Source organism: Tachypleus tridentatus, chromosome 7, assembly GCF_004210375.1.
Source record: "Tachypleus tridentatus isolate NWPU-2018 chromosome 7, ASM421037v1, whole genome shotgun sequence".
Lineage (NCBI taxonomy): Eukaryota > Metazoa > Arthropoda > Merostomata > Xiphosura > Limulidae > Tachypleus > Tachypleus tridentatus.
The window spans coordinates 181,299,358-181,324,555 of NC_134831.1; the positions used below are offsets into that span (position 1 = coordinate 181,299,358).

Below are 25,198 nucleotides of genomic sequence, written 5' to 3' on the forward strand. Positions count from 1 at the left end.
GTAGTGGAACGAAGTGCAGCAGCATATGTCCGAGATGAAGTGGAGGACAGCAACTTTCAAGCCTCAATATAAGTAATGTTATGAATCGTTTACAAACGCTGAACCTCTTTTTCTTCCAATCATTTAGGGCAAGAACGAAAGTATGACGGGTGAGAGCAATTGCAACTGACGCAATAAGGGTCCGTTTCACACTCATAGGCATCATGGTCCTTGCCACCACAACGAGCACACGTTAGGGAACCACGACACGAACCGCTGACACTGAAAACATCTGAGAGGGTCTGGATTATATGATTGTACCTTGCAATTAAGATAACCTTCCTTGATAGTGGCAGGTAGACGTGGTGATGTAAATGTCAGAACGAGGATACTGGTCAGCATCGTAATTCTATCTTTGCGAGTGGAGATATGCCTCACTGCAGAAACTTCTTGAGTAGAGAAACCAGCAAGAATCTCTGACTCGGGGATGTTCCTCAAATCCCTCTCAACAATATCTCCTCATGATGAATTCAAAGTAACATGAGGTGTAACCTCAACAGGTATTTCCCCAATTGCCTTTGAATGCAAGAGGAGTTCACTGTGTTGAGATGTGGATGTTTCCACCAATATGTCACCAGAGCGAAGCTTCTTTACTGACTTTGGAGAGCCAGCAAGTCCCTCTAGTCCCTTCTGAATGAGAAAAAGAGACATTTGTCCTAAAGGTTTTTTCTGAAAGAGAATGTAGGATAAGAAAATGAGATACAAAAGTGTTACAGATGTTGAAGATTACTGCTCAGAATCTACAAGACGTAGTTGTTTACCTATGGGCTGTTTTTCACTATTTTATTCAAGTTTTTATTTGGAGGATCCACAATAAAAAAGGAAAATTTCGGTGACCATTAACCCCATACACCAGGGAGCCATACGAGGGGACGCCCAACAAGGACACTGCAACAACAGCAGAGTTTCAAAAGAAAAAAACAATACGGAAATACACTACACGAACAAAAGTATGTTTTTCCCTTCTGATTAACAGGTTCGGCTATTTCAGCCACACCTATAACTAACAGCTGTATAAAATCAAGCATACAGCTATGCAATCTTCATAAACAAACATTGGCAGTAGAATTGGTCGTACTGAAGATCTTAGTGACTTCCAACATGGCACTGTCAGAGCACGCCACTTTTCCAACAAGTCAGTTCGTCAAATTTCTGTCTTGCTAAGCTGCCCCAGTCAACTGTAAGTGCTGTTATTGGTATGAGGAAACGTCTAGGACCAACAAAAGCTCAGCCATGAAGCGATAGGCGACACAAGCTCACAGAACGGGACCGTCGAGTGCTGCAGCGCATATCGCGTAAAATTGCATATCCACAGTTGCAACACTCACTAGTGAGTTCCAAACTGCCTCTGGAAGCAATATCTGCACAATAACGCATCGTCTGGAGATTCATGAAATAGGTCTCTTTGGCCGAGCAGCCACACACAAGCATTAAATCACCATGCATAATGCCAAGCGTCGGCTGGAGTGGTGTAAAGTACACTGCCATTGAACTCTGGAGCAGTGTAAACGCGTTCTTTGGAGTGCTGAATCACACTTCACTAACTGACAGTCTGACGGACGAATCTGGGTTCCGCTGATGCCAGGATAATGCTACCTGCCTGAATGCATAGTGGCAACTGTAAAAATATGTGGAGGAGGAATAATGGTCTAGGGCTGTTTTGAATGGTCTGAAAATGAGTGAACAATACTCAATTATATAATAGGATGAATTGCATTTTATAATAGGAATAACAAGCCAACAACACTGAATTTTAATGATAAGAAAGAATGAACAGTACTGAATTACAACAAGAGAAATGAATAGACAATACTCAATTGTATAATAGAAAGAAAGAGTGAACAGCTGAAATGTGGTAAGAAGAAATAAAAATACTGGATTATACAAGAATAATAACGAGAGAACAATATTGGATTATATAAGAATAATAACGAGAGAACAATACTGAATTATAATAAGAAAGAGAAATAAACAGTAGTAGATAATATAACAGGACAAACGAGAGAACAATACTGAAATATACAAGACGAAAAACAAGTGAAGAATACTTAATTATAGAGTATGAAGAATGAGGGAACAATACTGAAGTATATAATAGAATGAATGAGGGAACAATACTGAAGTATGTAATAGGATGAATGAGGGAATAATACTGAAGTATATAATTGGATGAATGAGGGAACAACACTGAAGTATATAATAGGATGAATGAGGGAATAATACTGAAGTATATAATAGAATGAATGAGGGAACAATACCGAAGTATGTAATAGGATGAATGAGGGAATAATACTGAAGTATATAATAGGATGAATGAGGGAACAACACTGAAGTATATAATAGGAAGAATGAGGGAACAATACTGAAGTATATTATAGAATGAATGGGGGAACAATACTGAAGTATATAATAGGATGAATGGGAGAACAATACTGAAGTATATAATAGGATGAATGGAGGAAGAATACTGAATTATATAATAGGATGAATAAGTGAACAATACTGAAGTATATAATAGGATGAATGAGAGAACAATATTGAATTATATAATAGGATGAATAAGGGACAATACTGAATTATATAATAGGATAAACAATTGAAGAATAGTGAATTATGTAACAGGAAAATCGAGTGAACTATACTGACTTTTAACAACAAAAAGGAATGAGCAATACTGAATTCCAACACGAAAAACCTGTAAACAATACTCAATTATATAATGGAAAGAAAGTGTGAACAATAGTGAATTATAAAACACGAAGAACGAGTGAATAATGGTAAATTATAATAATATCAAGAATTACGCAATACTGAATTATACAGTAGAAAGAAAGAATAAAAAATACTGAATTATATGCACTCGAACTATTGGTAGACGTCGAGATACAAATATTTTTTATTATTTCAAGCACAAACATGATCATCGCAAATGGGCATTTGGACTATGTATTTTATTTAATATCAAATTTTATTTGTATCTCACTAGAAATTTTCTTTTCACCCCTTTCAAGCCCTGGAAAAACAATTTATCAGTTTATTGTATTGACCTATATAATATATAATAATTTGGGAGTTACAACAAATCGTAACATTTGTGTGTATGAGTGTACAGTCGTAATGTATACACCAAAATCGTAATGGTTGTCAACTCTGCAGTAAAAATGAACAAAAATACTGAAATATATAACAGGAATAAGGAGTGGGCAATATGGAATTATATAACAGGAAGAACGAGAAAACAATTGTAAATTTCAATAATAACAAGAAATGAAGAATTCTGAATTGCAACAGGAAAATGAGTAAACAATACTCAATTATATAATAGGAAGAAAGAGTGGACAACATTGAATTACAATAAAAAGGAATAAACTATACTGGATTATATAAAAGGAAGAACGAGTGAGCAGTACTGAATTATAATAATATGAAGGAATAAACAATAGTGGATTATACAATAAGATGAAAGAGAGGACAATCCTGAATAATATAAGAAAACAAGGAGTGAACAATACTGAATAATATAAGAAAACAAGGACTGAACAATACTGAATAATATACGAAAAGAAGGACTGAACAATACTGAATTATAATATTAAGGAATTAACAATACTGAATTATACAACAGGAATAGCAAGTCAACAATAGTGAATTTTAATGATAAAAAGAATGAAGAATACTGAATTACACCAAGAGAAATGAATGAACAATACTCAGTTGTATAATACGATGAAAGAGTAAACAGTACTGAATTATAGAAAGAAGGAATAAATAATACTGGATTATATAAGAGGAAGAACTTGAAACAATACTGAATTATAATAATAAGAAGGAATAAACAATACTAAATTATACAACAGGAAGGAAGATTGAACAATACTTAGTTATAATAATAAAAAATAAACAATACACAATTACAACAGGAAATGACTAAACAATACTGAATTACATGATATGAAGAACGAATGAAGAACACTGAACTATATAACAGGAAGAACGAGTGAACAATACGTAATTATGTAACTGGAAAAACGTGTGAGCAATACTGAATTTCAATAATAGAAATGAATAAAGAATACTGAATTGAAACAGGAGAAAAGAATAAACAATACTGAATTATATAATACGAAGAAAGCTTGAACAGTACTTAATTATAGTAAGAAGGAATAAATAATACTGAATTATATAAGAGGAAGAAGAATTGAATAAAACTGAATCATAATAAAAAGGAGGAATAAACAACAATGAATAATATAATAGGATGAAAGATCGAACAATACTGAAATACATAACAAGAAGAATAAGTGGGAAATATTGAATTATACAGTAGGAAGAACGAGTGAAAAATATTGAATTATAACAATAAGAAGAAAAATAATACTCAATTACATAATAAGGAAAAAGAGTAAGAAATAGTGATTTATGATAATATGAAAAACTGAACAAAACTGAATTATTGAATCGGAAGAAAGACTGCAAAAAAATACTGAATTACATAATAGGAAGAAATAGTGAAGAATAATGAAATATATGATAAGAAGAACGAGTGAACAATATTGAATTATTTAATAGAAACAATGTGTGAAAAATACTAAATTCTAATACTACGAAGGAATAAACAATACTCAATTACAACACGGAAAAATGAGTAAACAATACTGAATTATATAATAAGAATAACAAGTGAACAATACTAAATAATACAATAGGAAGAATGAGTGAATAATAATGAATTACAACGGGTACAATAAGAAAACAATGCTGAATTACATAACAGGAAGAACGGATAAATACTGAGTTATATAATAGGTGTGTATTTTCTAACTGCAAAGCCACATCGGGCTATCTGCTGAGCCCATCAAGGGGAATCAAACCCTCGATTTTAGCATTGTAAGTACGTAGACTTACAGCTGCACTAGCGGGGGGCTACATATAATAGGAAGAACGTGTGAATAATCGTGAATTGCAATAGTAAGAATGAATAAACAATAGTGAATAATATAACAAGAACAAAACCTGAACAATACTGAATTACAACAAGAAAAATGAGGAAACAATAGTGAATTATAATAATAAAGAATAAACAACACTGAATTATATAATAGGAAGAACGATTGAAGAATACTGAATTATAATAATAAGAGGGAATACAGAATACTGAATTATAGAACAGGAAGAAAGAATGGACAATATTGAATACATATAATAGGAAGAACAAGTCAACAATACTAAATTTCAGTAATAAGTATGAATGAAGAATACTGAATTGCAACAGGAAAAATGAGTAAACAATACTCAGTTATATAATAGGAAGGAAGAGTGTACAATACTGAATTACAACAGGAAAAACCAGTAAACAATATTGCATTAAATAATATGAAGAAAGAGTAAACAATACTGGATTACAATTGGAAAAAGGAATAAACAGTAATGAATTAAAATAGGAAGGAGCGAACAATAATGAATTACAATAGGAAAAAGAGTGAACAATATTGAATTACAATAGGAAGAAGGGGTAAACAACAATGAAATACAAATAACGATTGTTCTTAAAATCTGGTTAAATCCTTTTTTTTTTATTTTACTACACTTATACGTTTCACGAAGTGACATCGCTAACTGGTGGCTAGATGAAGTGACCTAAGAAGAGAAGGTTGTATTAAGAATGAAAAAAGGTTGGACATCAAAAGACACTCTAGTGATTCTAAAATTCAGGGTTTAAAGCAACGAGTTGATGGTATGACCTACGAGATGATCAAAAGTATATTGTGCCTAATGGAAATTACCTAATTGTGGGTTTTAATAGGGATTTTTGTCCAGTACAGAAACACGAGACTACTTTTTAAACAGAATCTACATTCGTTGTATGATGTCGTTATTACAACTACAAAATTCTCATGTGCCTTATACTTGTTGCTCCAACTTAATAATCAACAGTATTCTTATTTCATAACTATAGCTGTTGCTCCAATCTGGTCTTCAAAGGGCTAATGTTTGGTATTTAAGATTTTTAGTCCAATGTGACCTTCATCAGTTATTGTCTGGCGTTTCGGTTTCCTTATTTTAACGTCTTGTTTAATAATGTTCTACGTTTCTCGAACCTTTTTCTCATTAATTACACGTTATTATCTTAATATAATTGATAATACACTCTAAATTAGAATCTTTGTATGACGGAAAGAGCACTAGGATGAAGAATGTCTTTATTGACTAGACAGGGGAGTCAAAAATGGTAAATACTCGAGTAAAAAGGTCATTAACCCAGTTCTCAAATTGCAGTTACTAATAAAGGGTCTTTCATACAAAGATTGAAAGAACTGGCAGATTGTGATGATAAGGTATCCATCATTGTCATCCAGTTCTAATTATTAATTAGTTACCTCTTCTTTCTCACAAGGTACAAGGTACTGAGTATGTAATACCACGACATCACAGCTGTTCACCGTTTGCCGTGTTAAGGGAAGTCCTGAAAAATGGTTGTCTTTGTGATGGTGCTGACAGAGATTCGATCTTGAGTCTTCTCTAGATCAAATCAATTGGTTCTGCTGTTCACTCGTATGGAATACCAGTATGATTAGTAGACAAATCGTAGGACTTAAACTTGTTAGTAATTAGTACCTAATAATAAAATGTAGCAACTAATGAATAATAATTAGACTTGGTTGGTACTACGAGTTACTCACCGAGACATCAAATAAAAACGGGATTTCTCAGCGATGCACAAATATTAAAGTCTCACTCAATAGTTGATACTACGAGTTACTCACCGAGACATCAAATAAAAACGGGATTTCTTAGCGATGCACGAACGGTGAAGTCTCACCCAACAGATGATAGTAATCACCAAGACACATCAAAATGGCTTCTTCATCCTTAACTCCTGAAAAGCAGTTCGTGTCACCGCTGATCTACCGATATAGGATTTAATATTTCTTCACCTTATTTGTTTTCAATACATTAGTTTGGGTGATCGAAAAAGGTCAGTCTATATAGATGTAAAAACGGCTGGTTTGGGTTTAGAATTTTTTTTTTATGCAGAGGAGCGAACAACGTTTCGACCTTCTTCGGTCATCGTCAGGTTCACAAAGAAAGAGGTAACTGACCGATAGCTGACCACATGTTTGAAGGGGGTTGTGTAACTGAGTGTAGGAATGTAGAGGGCATGCTTAGATGTTTGATTATATTTATTAATATAGGTATAAAGGTGTTCCTTTGTATTGGTTTATTTTGGACTTGAGTTGTTGTATAAGTAAGGCTTCTTTAATTTTGCGTTTGTTTATGTTTGTTTCTTTATTTAGTATTTGGGTGTTTTCTATGGTTATGTTGTGTTTATTTGATTTGCAGTGTTCGAAAACGTGTGAAGGTGACTTTTTTGTGTTCTTTGAATCTGGTTTCCATTTTTCTACTTGTTTCTCCAATATAGAAGTCGTAGCAGTTATCACATTTGGTTTCTTAGTCTGTTGAGTTTTTGTTTACAAGAACCGATACACAATTTAAAACAGAAATACACCGAAATTCACCCATACTGGACTATACATTTCTTGGAACTCAGCACATGAAACAAAACAAAAACTCATCATACTGGGGAACCAAATAAACACAGCCATAAAACTATGCTCACCAGATAAAATTAACGACTAATTAGACAAAATAAAACAATACTTTATCAACATCAATAAGTTTCCTCCACAAACCGTAGAAAACATTATACGCACACACCGAGACAAAAGCAAAATCAACCAACAAAAGTAAATATATCCTACGAATTAAAAAATCACGAAACCATATACTGCTGCATACCATATATTTCCGACATCAGCAGAAAAATAACCAACACTTGGCAAAAACTAGTTACAAAATATGACATTCCAGTTAATACCAAATTTATTCAAAAACCAGGCACAAATCTAAGGTCTATACTGTGTTAAAACTACACTGACAAACACCACACTAACATTATTTATAAAATACAATGTGATAACTGCCACGACTTCTATATTGGATAAACAAGTAGAAAAATGGAAACCAGATTCAAAGAACATAAAAGTCACCTTCACACGTTTTCGTTCACTGCAAGTCAAATAAACATAACATAACCATAGAAAACACCCAAATACTAAATAAAGAAACAAACATAAACAAACGCAAAATTAAAGAAGCCTTACGTATACAAAAACTCAAGCCCAAAATTAACCAATACAAAGGAACACCTTTATACCTATACTAAAAAATATAATCAAACATTTAAACACGACCTCTACATTCCTACACTCAATTACACAACCCCCTTCAAACATGTGATCAGCTATCGGTCAGTTACTTCTTTCTTTCTTTGTGAACCTGACGATGACCGAAGAAGGTCGAAACGTTGTTCGCTCCTCTGCATAAAAAAATTTTCTCAACACAAACCAGCCATTTTTACATATATATTTTTTTCTGCAAATGGGTTTTCTCGTCATCACTGATTATTAAGGTCAGTCTATGGATTTCAATTGTCTGTTTTCTGTTACTGGTTTAGGTTGAAATTTCATTACTGCCATAATAGGACAGTCAGGCCAAAACAAAGCCCAGAAATAGCATGCTAGGCTACGGTAAACCAAAATGTCAACCAGTAACCAATACATGTCACGAACAAATCGGGTTAAAACATATAAAAACCTTGTAGGAGTCATAGTATTACGTATATATGCTTTCTACGGCTTAGAGGCTCAAACAGCTACTCTTCTCATGAAGGAACATTGATTATTACCATTTCAACCACACATGATGACCCTTTCAGTCGAAGGAATACAAAATATTATTTTGTGTATATTTTCTTCTTCCTCTAGTTCCGATCCAGCCCAGAATGGGCAGGTAATTAAGATGCTCGACTCGTAATCTGAGGATCAAGGGTTCGAAACCCTTTCCCACCAAACATCCTCGCCCCTTCAGCCATAAGGGCGTTATAATGTGTTTGTTGGCAAGAGTATACCCCAAAAGTTGGTGATGTGTGGTGTTAAACTAGCTGCCTTCTCCCTCTTAAGTTATGGACAGCTAGTGCAGATAACCCTTGAGTAGTTTTGTGCAAAATTCACAAAACTAACAAACCATTTCGACAACAAGGAAAAACCACTTTCTAAACGGGTCTGGCATGGGCAAGTGGTTAAGACACTCGACTCGTAATCCGAAGGTCGCGAGTTCAAATCCCCGTCACACCAAACTTGTTCGCCCTTTCAGTCGTGGGGGCATTTATAGTGACGTTCAATCCTACTATTCTTTGGTAAAAGGGAAGCCCATGAGTTGGCAGTGGGTGGTGATGACTAGCGGCCTTCCCTCTAGTCTGACACTACTAAATTAGAGACGGCTAGCGCGGATAGCCCTCGTGTAGCTTTGCGCGAAATTCAAAAGAAACCAATTCAAACTTTCCAAATTTTAAAGTACTAGATGGCGCTGTGAAAATGCAAAAAATTCCTACGGGTTAAATACAGAAAAGAAAAGAAGAGTGCATACGCATTTAAATTTATACACGCTGTATAATTTCAATGTAAATAATTTATGGGGTCGGAGGGTAGCCTGATACTGTTCCTCCACCCACTCTATCATCTGCGACTGCACGTGCTTAAGACATTTATCAAAGCATTTTAGCTTGTATTTTGTTTCCTAGCATAAAGAAAACTGGCGGTATGTTATCCTTTTTACTAATCACTTCTCGCTAAAATACTATTAACTCAGAAAAGTAAAGCAAGCACTTTCCTTTAATGTTGCCCTCTTACACATCCATACAAGTAAAATAGCTACAAATTCCAACTTTTTACCTCGTATTCTTCCGCAATTGCATGACGTTATGTCATTTGACACACAGACGGTGGCCCCCCAGTGGCTCAGCAGTATGTCTGCGAACTTACAACTCTAGAAACTGGGTTTCGACAACCGTGGTGGGCAGAGCACAGACAGCCCACTGTATAGCTCTTTGCTTAACTTTAAAACAAACCTCGCATTTCTTAAGCAAATAAATCAAAAGAATATATTTTTTTAGACTGAATGTGAGCTAAGCAAGCGACCTCTAGGATATATGTGTAGGCGAGCTTAATTTTATACTACTCACTAGAGGAAAGCCAGCCAACAGTACACGCCACCAAAGAGAACTTTGTTTAAATCTTTGACTCAAAAAAGGAAGCTTATTAAATCTTCATAACTGAGTTCACGCAATGTGTTTAATAGCATCAGGTATCGAACCACTGATCTTCTGATCCTCAATGATACAGACTAACCATCAGACCACGCCAAGACTGATCGCAACGGAGAAAATACAATAGTTCTTTTTTTTTAGCGCCCACTATCCACAGAAATGGATATACTGTCACTCTTATAACGCACCAACAGCTTAAAATACGGAGTATATTTTGTAGTATCACACCATTGGAAACCGACTCGTCAGCTCCGAAATACTGATATTCTAGTTCACTGCTGGGACAATGGTAAGTCTTTGGAGTTACAACGCTCAAATCAGAAATTCGATTCCCCTCGGTGTACACAGCAAACAGTCCGACGTGGCTTTGCTATAATAAAACATACAGATACACTGAACTTTTATCAAGGGGCAATTCACGCCCCACATGATACAAAGAAAACCTGTTATGTTTAAAAACATATATAAAAAAATAAAAAATGCGAAGGTAACAGAATAAAGAAATTAGATTTTTAGAGAAAAAAAACACATCTTGATGTCGCTATGGTAACCATTCATTCTCATTATGATGTTTCGAGCAAACAATCTATTTCAAGCCAGAAACAAGCCTGTCTCCAATAGATTACTACCATAGTCTTTAAAGGTGATGTTACTCTAAAAGTCTAATTAATTTTATGTAAATATATATATATCACATAGACATATAATATAACCCACTGAACAATCAAAGCGAGACATTTGAAAGTTCTTTATGTATTTCCCGTGGCGTTTTGGATGAAGTAGAATATTCTTACGTTGTTCGGACGACTATAAACAAACAGTGTTTGAAATGACGACTTACTAAAATTGTCACCGCTTCTGCCTGTAGCCTTAAATCGTCCACATTTTCTCTTCGGTTTTTTCTTCCTTTTCTTCTTCTTCAAGGGTCTGATTTGCACGTGGCGTTTCGTACACTCGTGGTATAATTTATGGAAGCGACTGAAGCCGTTGGTGACGTCGGTTACTTGCGGAATATTCACGTGCGTGAGGTCATTTAGGTGTTTCCCGGGGCTTTTGGAGACGTCTTGACATGACACCTAGCGGAAACAAAAAGCGATTTTATGTTTTGAAAATAACAACAGATTCAAATGGAACTCTCCAGGTCTGACTTTATGTGTATGTATGCTTTTCTTTTTCCAATGTCTTTAAACAAATCTTACTAAGTGGCCACTATCAACTGTTAAAAGTGTTTGTTCACGAAAATTCAAGTGTTTTTGTTAGTAAGATAAGTTCTAAGAAGGTTTTAGTATTTTGGTTCGTTTATGCTGTTTCACTTTTTACAGAGAAGCAATGTTATATCTTTCATACACAATAGTCCAAAGTTTTAACCGCTTAGTATCCAGAATCGCAGTCTAAAGCGACTGATATGACACCAAGCGAAAAAAAAGCGATTGATATGACACCTAGCGGAAAAAAGCGATTGATATGACACCTAGCGGAAAAAGCGATTTAATATGTATATAGATAATAAAGACACAACATTATTAAATTTTTTACTTTGGCTATTTAGTATTCTTACGTATCTTATAAATATAGATACATCTAACTTGGTGTTCTGTTATGACAGTTATCATGACGTTGCCTCAGAAGTACATTTACGGACTTACAAATCTAGGATTCGACTCTCTGTGGTGGACAGCGCACGCGAGCCCTTTCGTGTAGCTTTACACTAAAATAAACAAACCAGACCCAACTACCAGGAAGTTATTGCTGAACCTCTGACTCTAAGAAAACATGAATCGGAGAAATGGGGGTCAATATTTTACTACAGATAACACTACTCGGGGGAATGGGGGTCAGTATTTTACTACGGATAACACTACTCGGGAAAATGGGGTCAGTATTTTGCTACGGATTACACTAACTTTATTTATTTGTTATTAAGCATAAATCTACACAATGGGCCAACTGTGTTGTGCCCGCTACAGGTATCGAAGCCAGGTTTTAGTTGTCATAAGCCCCCTAACTTACCGCCTGGCCACTGAATGTTTTCATGCTAAACACAGCACCACGGTCAAAAACCAAAATAACAACAACATAACACAATAAACACCCACAAATCTCTTGTCATTAGCACCTAGAAAAACTAGTAAAACCTCGCAATATTTTTTATCAGAAACCAAACAGTAATTCGATCTATGCAATTGTCTTCCAAGCTTGACCTGCAGAAATAACTCTATCAGTAATTTTCTATTTTTGCCTACGAATCTCATTCAAACTGATGTAGTACGGCTAAATAAGCAATTAGTAATATTTTCTACATATAACGTGAAATTAGATTTTAAAAGGTGCCCGGCATGGCCAAGCATTTTAAGGCGTGCGACTCGTAATCTGAGGGTCGCGGGTTCGAATCCCTGCTGCAAACGTGCTCGCCCTTTCAGCCGTGGGGGCGTTATAATGTGACGGTCAATCCCACTATTCGTTGTTAAAAGAATAATCCAAGAGTTGGCGGTGGGTGGTGATGACTAGCTGCCTTCCCTCTAGTCTTACACTGCTAAATTAGAGACGGCTAGCACAGATAGCCCTCGAGTAGCTTTGTGCGAAATTCAAAAAAACAAACAAGCAAGTTTTTAAAACACAAAACATCGGTGTAATTATTTACAGCAAAAACCCGGGAAAATTCGGTATCATAGCGTACTTACCATACACATAGTTTCTGGCCCACTCACGTGTATTTAATGTAATCATAATTTATTATACAATACTCAAAGCTAACAAACTAGTGCTTATGTTTTCTGTATAATCTATTCTAACCCTGATGTACGCTAACAAACTAGTGCTTACGTTATACTTCTATTATCTAGTCTGCTGGGTTGTGGTTATGCTCTAGGAAAAACAAACCCCAGGGTTTGGTTCCCCGCGATTTAGCATTGTAACTCCGTAGATGTCCCACTGGAGGGAGGGATAACACGTTTTTTTTCACACTATTAGCTTAGTAATTGGGTGCAGAACCAATCTCAAACTACGCCTGGTGTGGCCAGGCGGTTAGAAACCTCAGCTCGCAACCTGAGGGGCTCAGGTTCAAATCCACCTCATTGAACATGTTCGCCCTTTCAGCCGTGAAGGCATTATAACGTTACGACCAATCTCTCTAATCGTTGATAAAAAGCAAAGCAGCCTAAGAGTTGGCGGTGGGTGTTGTTGACGAGCTGCTTTCCCTCTAGTCTATCGATGCTGGGGAAGGCTAGCTAGCCCTCGTGTAGCTTTGCGCGAAATTTAAAACAAACCAAGCCTAACTATTCTAAGCTGGTGGCTACAAGTGTGAATTGAAAACTTGCTCTGAAGATATGCACTTGAAGTTCTTTCATACATTCTAACAGTTCCTGACAAAGAATCACCATTAAAAGTTTTTAATACTGATTAATGAATTAATCTTCGTCAATAAAAATTTAAAACAAAAAGTGGGTGGTGTAAGTAGCTAATGAATAACTTTTATGTTAGCATCTCGTGAATGATATGAATCTATAAGTCTCAGCTGTGTAAACAATGGGAAGTGTAGCTTAGAAGCCCCCTCCTGCCCATCTGAGGTCCAACCCTGCTTATCTCTTCTTTACCAATATTAGCACAAAGAACCTCTCCACAACCAGTCTTCAAGGGTCAGGGGCGGAGGGTGTTGTGAAAGGTATTTACCGTGCAAGAACAGCCAGAGGCACGTTGAAAGGACTACACAATTCGAAAGAGTTCACAAATATTTACTTTGATTCACTTTGTTTCCTTGACACTATCTTGTGGGATTTTTAAGACTTCACTTCTTGCCATTCTTGGTTATTTGCAAAATTTGCTTGACGAAACAGTGTACGTGGAAAACACACTGTTTGAATGTCTATAATTTCGAAACCTAGTATCTATACTCTCGAACACAACTCTTTCAACAGACAAATTAAACACGGCATCTTTTTTTTTCTTTTTTTACCTCAAAAACAAAACGAGTTTATTTATCAATGACTACGAAATTACCGCATCGTATGAAGGCTACAAAAGTGTCTACTTTGGGCCAACAAACGATTATACTCGACTTAAACAAATGCACGTTTTTTTTGTTGTTTTTTTTTTACAAACCTGTGTTTAATATTTATATAGATATAATTCTGAATTAACAAAAGCATATATCACGTTAATGAAATTTTTATACAGCAAAAGTTTACTGAATGTGATAATAATTTTGAACCAAAAGCAATTATTTTGCATAAACGTAAATACGATTAGGCTTAGGCTTGACTAATAAACTTTTTGGGCTTGACAAATATATTAATCAAACTTGCAACGCTAGAAATCGGGTTTTGCGATGGGCAGAACACAGATAGCCCACTGTGTAGCTTTCTACTTATTTACAAACATGTAACTAGCACGCGAAATTTTTGGCTAAATATTTTGTATCATAACATGAACATAGTTTTTAGTTCACATACTTCTATTGAAGTGACCGTTTAGTACAGTGGGTTGCAACCTTCTTTATGCTCCGCACCCCAAAAAAAATTTAATATGTTCTCCCACCCCTCACAGTAATTATTTATTTAAGAATAAAGGTGAAGGTGGCCAAAACAAATGTTATCTCGCACCCCTGGCTGGGAACCACTGGTTTAGTGTGAAAAACTTTTGTGCGCAAACATTTACTTAAAATTTAAACAGAATTAATAATTAATATTTGAAAAAAATGTTTAAAGTATATTTAATGTGAGTAGACTTCAACGTCCACATTTTACTTTACCTTACACTGAACAGGCAGGTCGATATATGTCGGTTCCTTTATCTTACATTGAACAGGTAGATTGATACATGTCGGTTTCTTTATCTTACACTGAACAGGAAGGTCGATATATGTCGGTTTCTTTATCTTATATTGGACAGGCAGGTCGATATATGTCGGTTTCTATATCTTACATTGAACAGGCAGGTCGATATATGTCGGTTTCTTTATCTTACATTGAACAGGCAGATTGATACATGTCGGTTTCTTTATCTTACACTGAACAGGCAGATGGTTGAATGTTGGTTTCTTTATCTTACACTGAACAGGCAGGTCGATATATTTCGGTTTCTTTATCTTACATTGAACAGGCAGGTCGATATATGTCGGTTTCTATATCTTACTTTGAACAGGCAGATCGATATATTTTGGTTTCTTTATCTTACACTTCTTTAATCATTCTACTTGCGCAAGACAGGCCAGTGAACATTGTAGTTTTTCGAAATCATTTTACTTATAACAGGGGATGGGTTCTTTTCTAATGTCTTACACATACAACCGGATAACATATATAATTGTTTAATTCCTTTCTAACAGTATTAATTATAACGAGTACACGATTCACGTTTATTTTCTAATCATCTTAAAGTTAAATGGCAGATTTTTTTTAGTGATTTCTTTAGTGGTTGTCTTACATATAATAGGCAGCCTGATTAATTAACTACCCGATAAAGTAGGAAAAATAGACACATTTCTCGTGGCCTGAAAATTTCTAGGTAAGAAAATATATTCCAATGATTAATAGTCAATACCTGGAAAGTCTCTGGATTTACCCGGAATCCCAGGGAATTCTTTAATATAGCTGGATTTACGACCTTCGGGCGAGGAAGCTGCCTCGACACAGAACACGGCGATCGTGCGAAGCTCGTGTGTAAATATTTTCATTCGTCTGATAATGTCTTCACACTCTCTCTCTCTCTCTGTCTCTTTATTGTGATTTTAGTTTTTGGATTTGGCTTGTTTTGTTTTGAATTTCGCGCAAAACTGAACGAGAATTATCTGCGTTACGCGTCTCTAATTTATTAGCGACAGACTAGAAGGAAGGCAGCCAGTCATCACCACCCACCGCCAACTCTTAGACTACTCTTTTAGCAACAAATAGTGGGATTGATCGAACTTTATATCGCTCATATGACTTAAAGGACAAGCATGTTTAGTGGGACGGGGAATTTAAACTCACGACTGTCAGAGTAAAGGTGTGTCAGCCCTCCCCCACCTTTTTAACATCTCAAAGCGTTCTAATTCTTTAATCAAATGCACGTAATACACAAACTCGGATTGTTTATTATTACAGTCTTCAATGTTCGTTGAATGAACCCATCGGTGGCTCAGCAGTAAGTCTGAACAACGAGATTTCTATACCTGTGGTGGATACAATAGCACATTGTGTTGAAAACAAACAAACCATCAAATTAAAACTGAGTTAAATGTGAAAATGGAATTTTTTATTATGATGTATAACAAAAAATAAGGGTTTCTGAGCACGCGCATTGTTGCCGTCTTACTGAAATCAATTAATTTAAAAAAACGTGTTTGAACTCTACATTAATATTTCAGTGATACTATAGCATCTTTTTACATGTTTTCTTGTGTGGATAAAACTTTGTGAGTGATATTATAAACTCTTACTTGCATTCATTGGTAAAGCTATAAAGACCATCCCTGTCGTCTTTATTATGACCAGAAAGAAGGCGGCCAATCAGCAATACCCTCTCATTGATCATTCACACTAAGACAGAAATTGACCAATCAACAACACACTCTCATCGCTAAGCTGGATACTGACTAATCAGCAAACAACAAAAGAATTGTAAGCCACTAGACCGTGCATTTAACAGATTTTGTGTGTGTGTGTTTGCTTATAACAAAGCTACAACGAGCTATCTAGTGAGTCCACCGAGGGGAATCGAACCTCTGATTTTAGCGTTGTAAGTCCGTAGACTTACCGCTGTACCAGCGGGGGACCATATTTTTGTTCTCATTGTTATAGAATAGAATAAGTTTTCTTAAAATCTTAAGACAAATGCATGGTCAGGTGTTTAGGGCGCTCGACTCGTAATCTGTGGGTCTCAGGTCCTAACATACACACTCGCTCTTTCAGTACAATGTGGGTCCGTTAAAATGTGACGGTCTATCCCACTCTTCGTTGGTAAAAAAGTAGTTTAAAGAGTTGACGGTACGTATTGGTGTAAAAAAAATTAGTCAGATAGATGGGTATCAACTACAGCGCCACCTTGCAGATAACAAAAAATTATGTTATAACTGAACTAACCTCTTTTTCTTAAATATTGAAAACAAACATTAAATAGTCCTAAGTTATTGTACCCCACTCATTGTATGAAAGTACAACAGGAAAACAACAATAGTGGGATACGTTTGTTAATGAAGTAAAATGGATCAGGCGTGGCCTAGTGATCAGCATGATCGGACTGTAAATCCGCGTCTTGTTGCCTCAGAAACGCGATACTTATTTTTGAGCTGCGGCTGCAGTGTAATAGGAACGATCAAGATCCATTGGTCAGACCCCGGCATGGCCAGACGGTTAAGGCACTCGACTCGTAATCCGAGGGTCCCAGGTTCGAATCGCCATAACATCAAACATGTTGGCCCTTTCAGTCGTGGGAGCGTTATAATGTTGTGCTCAATCCCACTTCTTCTTCTTCTTCATGTGTCAAATCTGCGGCAGACATCGACGACCATGGCATGCCAGACTTCTCTGTTGTCTATCCTTCTTATCAACTCAATGTTGCTCATTGAGTTCTTGGTGACATAGTTATTGAGGCTGTCGATATATTTAGTGCTTTGACACCCTCTGCTTTTCCTCCCTTCTATTTTTTCACATAGCATCTGTTTCTCTATCCCATTCTTCCTACAGATGTGTCCTAGAAATTCCATTTGTCTCTTTCTTATAGTTTTCATGAGGGACCTTTTGTATCCTGCCAGTTCCATGACTTCCACATTTGTTTTTCTTTCAGTCCATGATATTTTTAGCATCCTTCTAAGGAACCACATTTCAGCAGCTTTACTCTCTTCTCTGTATCTTTGTTCAGTGTCCAGCTCTCACAGCCATATAAGAGAACAGACCATACATATGATTTCAAGGTGTTAATTTTAGTGACATTTGTTATGTTCCTGTTTGTGAATATGGACTTCATTTTATAGAAAGTATCCTTGGACATTGCATTTTTTTCTTTATTTCTGTGTCACTCTTTGCATTTGATGTTATAGTATATCCAAGATATTTGAAGCTTTCGACTTGTTTTATTCTCACGTCCTTGCCGGTTATATAAGCTACATGTGGGTGTAATTGATTGTTTTGAGATAACCATGCACTCTGTTTTCTTTGCGTTTAACTGCAATCCTTTTTCTTCACTCTCGTCTACTGTTGTTGTGAGGAGAGTCTGTAGATTTCGTTTGGAGTTCGCAATAAGGACTGCGTCATCAGCGTAGCGCAAGTTGTTGATATTGCATCCGCCTACTTTGACTCCATGATGTTCATTGATGTTTCGTAGGATTATTTCGCTGTATAAGTTAAAAAGATCTGGTGAAAATACACATCCCTGCCACACCCCGCTTTCAATTGGTCTATATTCACTCAATTCATTTTCAATTTTGATAGCTGCCATTTGCTGCCAGTAAAGGTTTCTAAGGATTCTTAGATCTTTTAGCATTGATGTTCAGGTCTGACAACATGTCGAATAGGTCACCATGTCTCACTTTGTCAAAGGCTTTAGAATAATCGATAAAACATAGATATAAATCCTTTTGTACTTCCAGTGATCTTTCCATGAGCATGTTTAGAGCAAAAATTGCATTTCTAGTGCTTTTATCGGCTATAAATCCAAAATGAGCATCAGAAATCTCTGGTCTTATCTTATTCCTCATTCCAGACATGAGCACTCTTAAAAGAACCTTGGTAAGATGACTCATTAGACTAATTATCCTGTGCTGTTCACAGTCAGTTGTTCCGGGCTTTTTCGGCAATGCAATAAAGACTGATTTTTTAAAGTCTTACGGTATTTCACCCGTGTCATAAATAGTGTTCAGTAGTTTTGTCACTTCCTGGATTCACACTTCTTTTAGGGCTAATAAAAGTTCAATGGGTATGTCGTTCAATCCCACTATTCGTTAGTAAAAGAGTAACCCAAGAGTTGGCGGTGGGTAATGATAACTAGCTGCCTTCCCTCTAGTCTTACACTGCTAAATTAGGGACGACTAGCGCAGATAGCCCTCGTGAAACCTTGCGCGAAATTCAAAACAAACCAAACCAATTAATTGTTCGATGAGACAAGATTAGTCCAAGATGTGGTGGTGAGTGTTCTTTACTAGTTGCCCTTCTCTCTATTCTGCCAGTTAAAAATTAAAGACCAGGAACGGATGTTCACATCTAGCTGTGTCTAGCTTTGTAATAAAGACAGAAATAGCAGATAATGGGACAAGTGTAGGAGCTTACAACCGGTTTTCTGACGCCCAAAGTATGATCTCACTTCGTGACGTAACGTTGGGCAAAGTAAGCAATAAAAGTATTATTTGAAAAGACTGTGCGCCATCATAATTTTATTTCATTTGTTTGTTTTACAGTTCCGGACAGGATCCACGACAGACAGTTTATCACGCTAACAAATAATTCTCAGCATACGAAGTTTTAATATTATATCGCTTAGATACTTAACAATGAGTTTGTTCTTCTAGTTGGAAATACTGGAGTCACATACATAAAACTCCATTAAAGTTATGACTTAAAGGAATGTTTACATTTGTATCAATGGCAAAACTATACTATCTGACAGCGTTGTTCGTTATTAAACGCAAAGCTACACAAAGGGTTATCTGTGCTCTTCCCACCACGGGTATCGAAACCAGGTTTCTAGCAGTACAAGTTCGCAGATACACCACTGTGTCACTGGAGGCATCTGCCAGCTTCTGTAATTTTTTACCTCTGACCAGAGATAAGGCACCTTCCTACCGCCCACCATCCACGCTAAAGTGCTGACTGCCATTCTTATTATGCATCGACAACTTAAACTTATATTGTACACATTTGAACTCGGCTCTCCGAAATCTAGAGCTCCATCACAGAGCAAACCCTCTCCCCGAATATTAAGTATATTCTCTTGATGTGATTTGCCATCTAAAACGGGAATTATCAAATTTGTCATCAGATGAGTCTTAGAGAGAAATTTTAAAAATTTTGAAAACAACACTTGTATATGTGCTTAGAATTGTTTAAGGAAAATCATACGTTTGCTTGTTTATTTTTAATTTTGCGCAAAGCTACACGAAAACTATCTACGCTAGCCGTCTCTAGCTTAGCAGTGTAAGACTAGGAGGAAAGCAGCTAGTCATCGCCACTCACCGCTAACTCTTAAGCTACTCTTTTAACCAACGAATAGTTGGATTGGTCGCCACATTATAACACGTGTGTGTTTTCATATAGCAAAGCCAAATCGGGCTATCCGCTGAGTCCACCGAGAGGAATCGAACTCCTGATTTTATCGATGTACATTATAACGCTCCCACGGCTGAAAGTGTGAGCTTGTTTGGTGTGACGGGGATTCGAAACCGCGACCTTTGGATTGCCTTAACCACCTGGCCTATGCCGGGCCAAAAACAACAACACCAAAAACATCCGTAAATACAGAATAATTAATATCTGAAAAGAGTTATTAGCGAAGGGAAAAAAAACAAAATTAACTTATACCCTCCTTTACCAAGTATAGTATGAGTCTGACTTTTTGTCATGTCAAAACGGCCATTTTATCACTTACAACTGCTGAAGAAATAACGAAAAACAATATGAAAAGTTAATGGATTTGGAGAATCTTTGCGACTGATATCCAATGAAAGTCAAGTGCTTGCTCTTTTTGTATATATAATTATCTTTGTTTTCTTTCTCCTCTTTTAGTTGACAACCAAGTATGAACTTTGACCTTCATCCTTTTGTATACTTATTACGTTATTCATTCGGAAAGTAAACGACAGCGAATGAAAGCCGTGTCTCAACAAGTTTAATATGACAAGCAAGCAAGTACGGTTGGCACGTGCTAAACGTTTTAAAATGTAACCTGTCATTTTCTGCGATTTTTAAACATATTTATCGATGATAATTTTATATTTGATGTCGAGACTTTTAGGCTAAGAGTAACGTAAAGTAACTGATCTAGTTGAAAATGCGTGTAATTACAACAAAGATGTAATTCCATCTTTAACAGAATTACTCTTAGTTCAAACATACTAGTTCGTAGCAAACTAGTATTTATGCTTGTATTCAAATAGTCTAGAAAAGAAATTCAATTATTGATTTATCAATATGGACCATTATAAAAGCCCATTTATAAGTCTGGTACCTATTAACTAGGGATAAATTAATTTTTTTATACTAACTAGGAAAAATGTAATTATTATTCTATCAACTTAGATCAACTGAATTATTGATACAATAACTAATATTTAACTTAGTTATTGATTTGCTAGCTAGACTGGTTTGGTTTGTTTTGAATTTCGCGCAAAGCTACACGAGGGCTATCTGCGCTAGCCATCCCTAACTTAGTAGTGTAAGACTAGAGAGAAGGCAGCTAGTCATCGCCACCTACCGCCAACTTTTGGGCTACTCTCTTACCAAGGAATAGTAGGACCGTCACATTATAACGCCCCCACGGCTGAAAGGGCGAGCATGTTTGGTGCGACGGGGATCCGAGCCCGCGACCTTCAGATTACGAGTAGAGTGCCTTAACCACGTGGCCATGCCAGGGCCTGTTAGCTAGAATCAACCTAAATATTGCTCTTTTAACTAGGATTGTAACAAAACTCTAATCGTTGGCCTAATGAGATAACTTAGGACAAAAACTTAATGTATTGTGGCCAGAAAAAACGGTTTCTTAATTCAGTTGTTTAATGCTATAAGAACTGATTAGTGGTATGACATCACTGGCGTATTAAAAGCTCTGCTGATATTATGTAAAGAAAGTCTCTATCTTTACAGTGAAACAGCGGTGTATCTGCGGACTTATATTGCTAGAAACCGGGTATAGCTCTGTGCTTAACTTAAAAACAAATAAATTTAAAGTACAGCATTTTTGAAGCTTATTACAATGAAGATACTGTATAGCTATAGAACTTTGATCTGCGATGAACAATCAACCCTTTGTAGCTAGTTTTTTGCATTTGATTCTGTGTATATGTAGTTATGCAAACCTTCCCCTGCAATAAACAGTCGACCCCTTATAGCTGTTTCTTGCTTTTGATGCTGTGTAGCTATGTAACCTTCCTGTGCAATAAAGACGACCCCAATAAGTGCCAATTGTACTATTGTACATATATTTCATAAAAAATAATATACAAAATACTACAAACAACTCAACAGAACTTTAGAATAAACATAATTCCGTGTATGTCTTTGTCATATTTAACATTCAGTGGATGACCATCAACCCACCTACGATATAAGTAAACAACACGTTTCAAAACTTTATTATTCTATATTCCTGAAATCCGTTAATTTCAAGTTAAAAAAACGTAATAAGCGAGTAAGTGTAAGTTCAATTTCCAGGATACACTCAATCAAATCACCAAAATATGTATTTCAACTTATAAGTAAAAATTCCGCACCAATGATCTTTTACCCTTTCAGAGTTGGTGGTGATGAGTATCTGCTGCCATTTAGTCTTTAGTTGCTAAATTAATGACGGCTAAAGCAGATGGCCCTCGTGTAGCTCTGCGCGAAATTCAAATCAAACCAAACCTTTTGACCTGAACTATTCCATTTCTAGAGTATCCGAATTGCATTAGATGTATTGACTCTGCCAAACACATTTTTTGTTTGAGGAACACACAGCATGGTGCTTGGGACGAAGTAGTTAACGTTCTCTCTTCTTTTTTCATGAAATTTAGTCGATGGTTTACTGACCCCTTCCTGTCGCCCCTACCTCCTCCAGGAACCAACTAAGTACCTATAAAGTTTTAGACGTTCTCCTGCTAATGATTCCACAAATAATGTATTTCGTGGATCCTGTTTTACTAGTTTAATCAAGTATTTTCTCAGAATAATGTGTTGTATACTTGTGAATCTAGTCAGAAGACCTATAAGAAAACGTAATTCCTGGAGAAGGATGGATTATAGGGGTCGCTGTATGGCTCAGTATCACAAATGCGAATGTAATAAGCTTTTCTTTTATTTTGTCTCTTATATATATTTAGAAACGTTGAATAAAATATTTTCCAGAGACAAGTTTCTTTTTCTGTCCGTTGAGGTTAATTCCCCATCGCCCTAATGGTTCTTGACCTGAGACGTGGCTGCTGAGAGGTTGGCAGTTAATACATCAAAAGAGATTAAACACAAAGTTTTGACCTACGACATTCATTCACACATTCGAGTTATCAGCTTATGGCTATGACCTCACTTAGGCCTCGCGATCAATATCATAACCAAATACCACGCCAAGAATGTAACAGAACCAAAAACGATGCGAGTATAAAAGTGTTTGGTATCTAGTTCCTTGAAATAATTGATAAGTGTTTTCATTGTCAGCTTAGCCCATGTTCAATACTTTCTCCTTCCGTAATTCTCCTTATCGAGGATTGGGTAAAACTGATTAGACATCTGCAGCTTACTATAAAAACTGTTTTAAAGATGCAATAACATTAATCTTCCATTTTCATTATTTCTTACGGCCTGGCATGGCCTGATGGCTATAGCGCTGGACTCGCAACCCATGGGTCGCGAATTTGAATCCTCTTACCGAACATGTTCGCCCTTTCGCCCGTGTGGGCGTTATTATGTGATGATCGATTCCACTTTCATTGGTAAAAGAGTAGATCCAAAGTTGGCGTTGGGTAGTGCTGTCTAGTTGCCTTCCCTCTGGTCTATCACTTTTAAACTAGGAACGTCTAACACAGATAACACTCGTGTAGCCTTACGCAAAATTCCAAAAACAAATATCATAATTTATTTTCTTTGAAATTTAAAGAATCCTAAAATTGTTTTCTTTGAGTGTAAAGTTGCACAATAAGCTGTATCTGTTGCACTCCTCGCATGGATGGATTTGTTTCTTCGTATTAAGCCTTTCGACGTAAAATTACACCAAGGTTATCTCCACACCTGTCCCTAATACTGAGCTAATGTACTGGAGAGAAAATGTGAATATGCAATAGCACCTACCCATCGCTATATCTTGAGTTAATTTAATAAAATAATGGGTTTTAACTCTCACTATTATAACACAACCACTGCCTAAAAATGTCGGGCCCAATTTATCTAATTTTTTTGTTGAGGCAACAGGACACAAACCATGGACCCTCAGATCTACAGTCCAGCACCTTGACAAGTGAAATACACTCATCTCATGTAAACAGAAGAAATGCAGCATTTCCAGTAACTTAGGTGAAGAGTACGTTGGAAACTCAACGATCGTTTTTCTAAACTCAGATAAAAAGTGAATTATTCCCACCCATGTCCTGGGTGATTTTCAAGCGGTTTATTAAAATGCCTGTAACTTTGAACAATCACACGTGTCAATTTTTTTCATGTGTTCGCAAACCTCACTAAATATGACATGATTAAGTATATTTAAAAACCTTCTGTTTTTGTGCAGGCATATTTTACCAGGTGGTTGTTGTTTAAACGTCGAAAGTTGGAAAATGATTTGAAACTAACAGGCTTAAGAGTTATAATAAGGATCAGGTTACGTCTTAAATATTATGCTTCGGATTTAGAATTAGAAGTGGGTAAAGATAGTATTTAAGATTTATCTCTCGATTCCCAGAAGTCAAATGTGCCCAAGAGGCCTTTCGTATAGTTCTATGAATTGCCAGTTGGATTGGAGAATGAGAGACAAATTGTCTTTTTTATCACAAATGCTAGGCCTACTGACTTAGAACTTGGCTTGAGATAAAAGAAATAGGTACGAAAATGAAAATTAACAATGAAAATAAAACCAAGCTGCTTATAAAGCCCATGGAACACTGGGGGGGGGGAGTCTCACTCATTTTTCCTACACTCACTTTCGTAATGAAGGGAAGAACTGATAAATGAAAGGGGATAGAGGACAGCTTGTTGAGGTCTACCTTACAGACCCAGACCGCAACACAGACACATACTAAAGCATACCACGAAATAAAATACTCAACAAAACGATGTTCAACATGCCCCAAATCCGCAGGGGGTCCCACCTCAGACTTTTCTTGTTTCTTCGCTTAAAGCCTTAACTTGT

The 25,198-nt window shown here is 36.3% G+C and overlaps 1 protein-coding gene across 5 annotated transcripts in view; it reads right to left on the reverse strand.

The window, feature by feature from the left end:
* LOC143257391 (uncharacterized) overlaps positions 1-25,198 on the reverse strand; it is a 144,034-nt gene that overhangs the window by 41,831 nt on the left and 77,005 nt on the right. For all 5 annotated transcript variants that reach the window (XM_076515982.1, XM_076515981.1, XM_076515984.1 and 2 more), the window contains exon 3: positions 11,046-11,280. In XM_076515982.1, the coding sequence (XP_076372097.1) occupies positions 11,046-11,280 (235 nt within the window). The remainder of the gene's footprint in view (positions 1-11,045; positions 11,281-25,198) is intronic.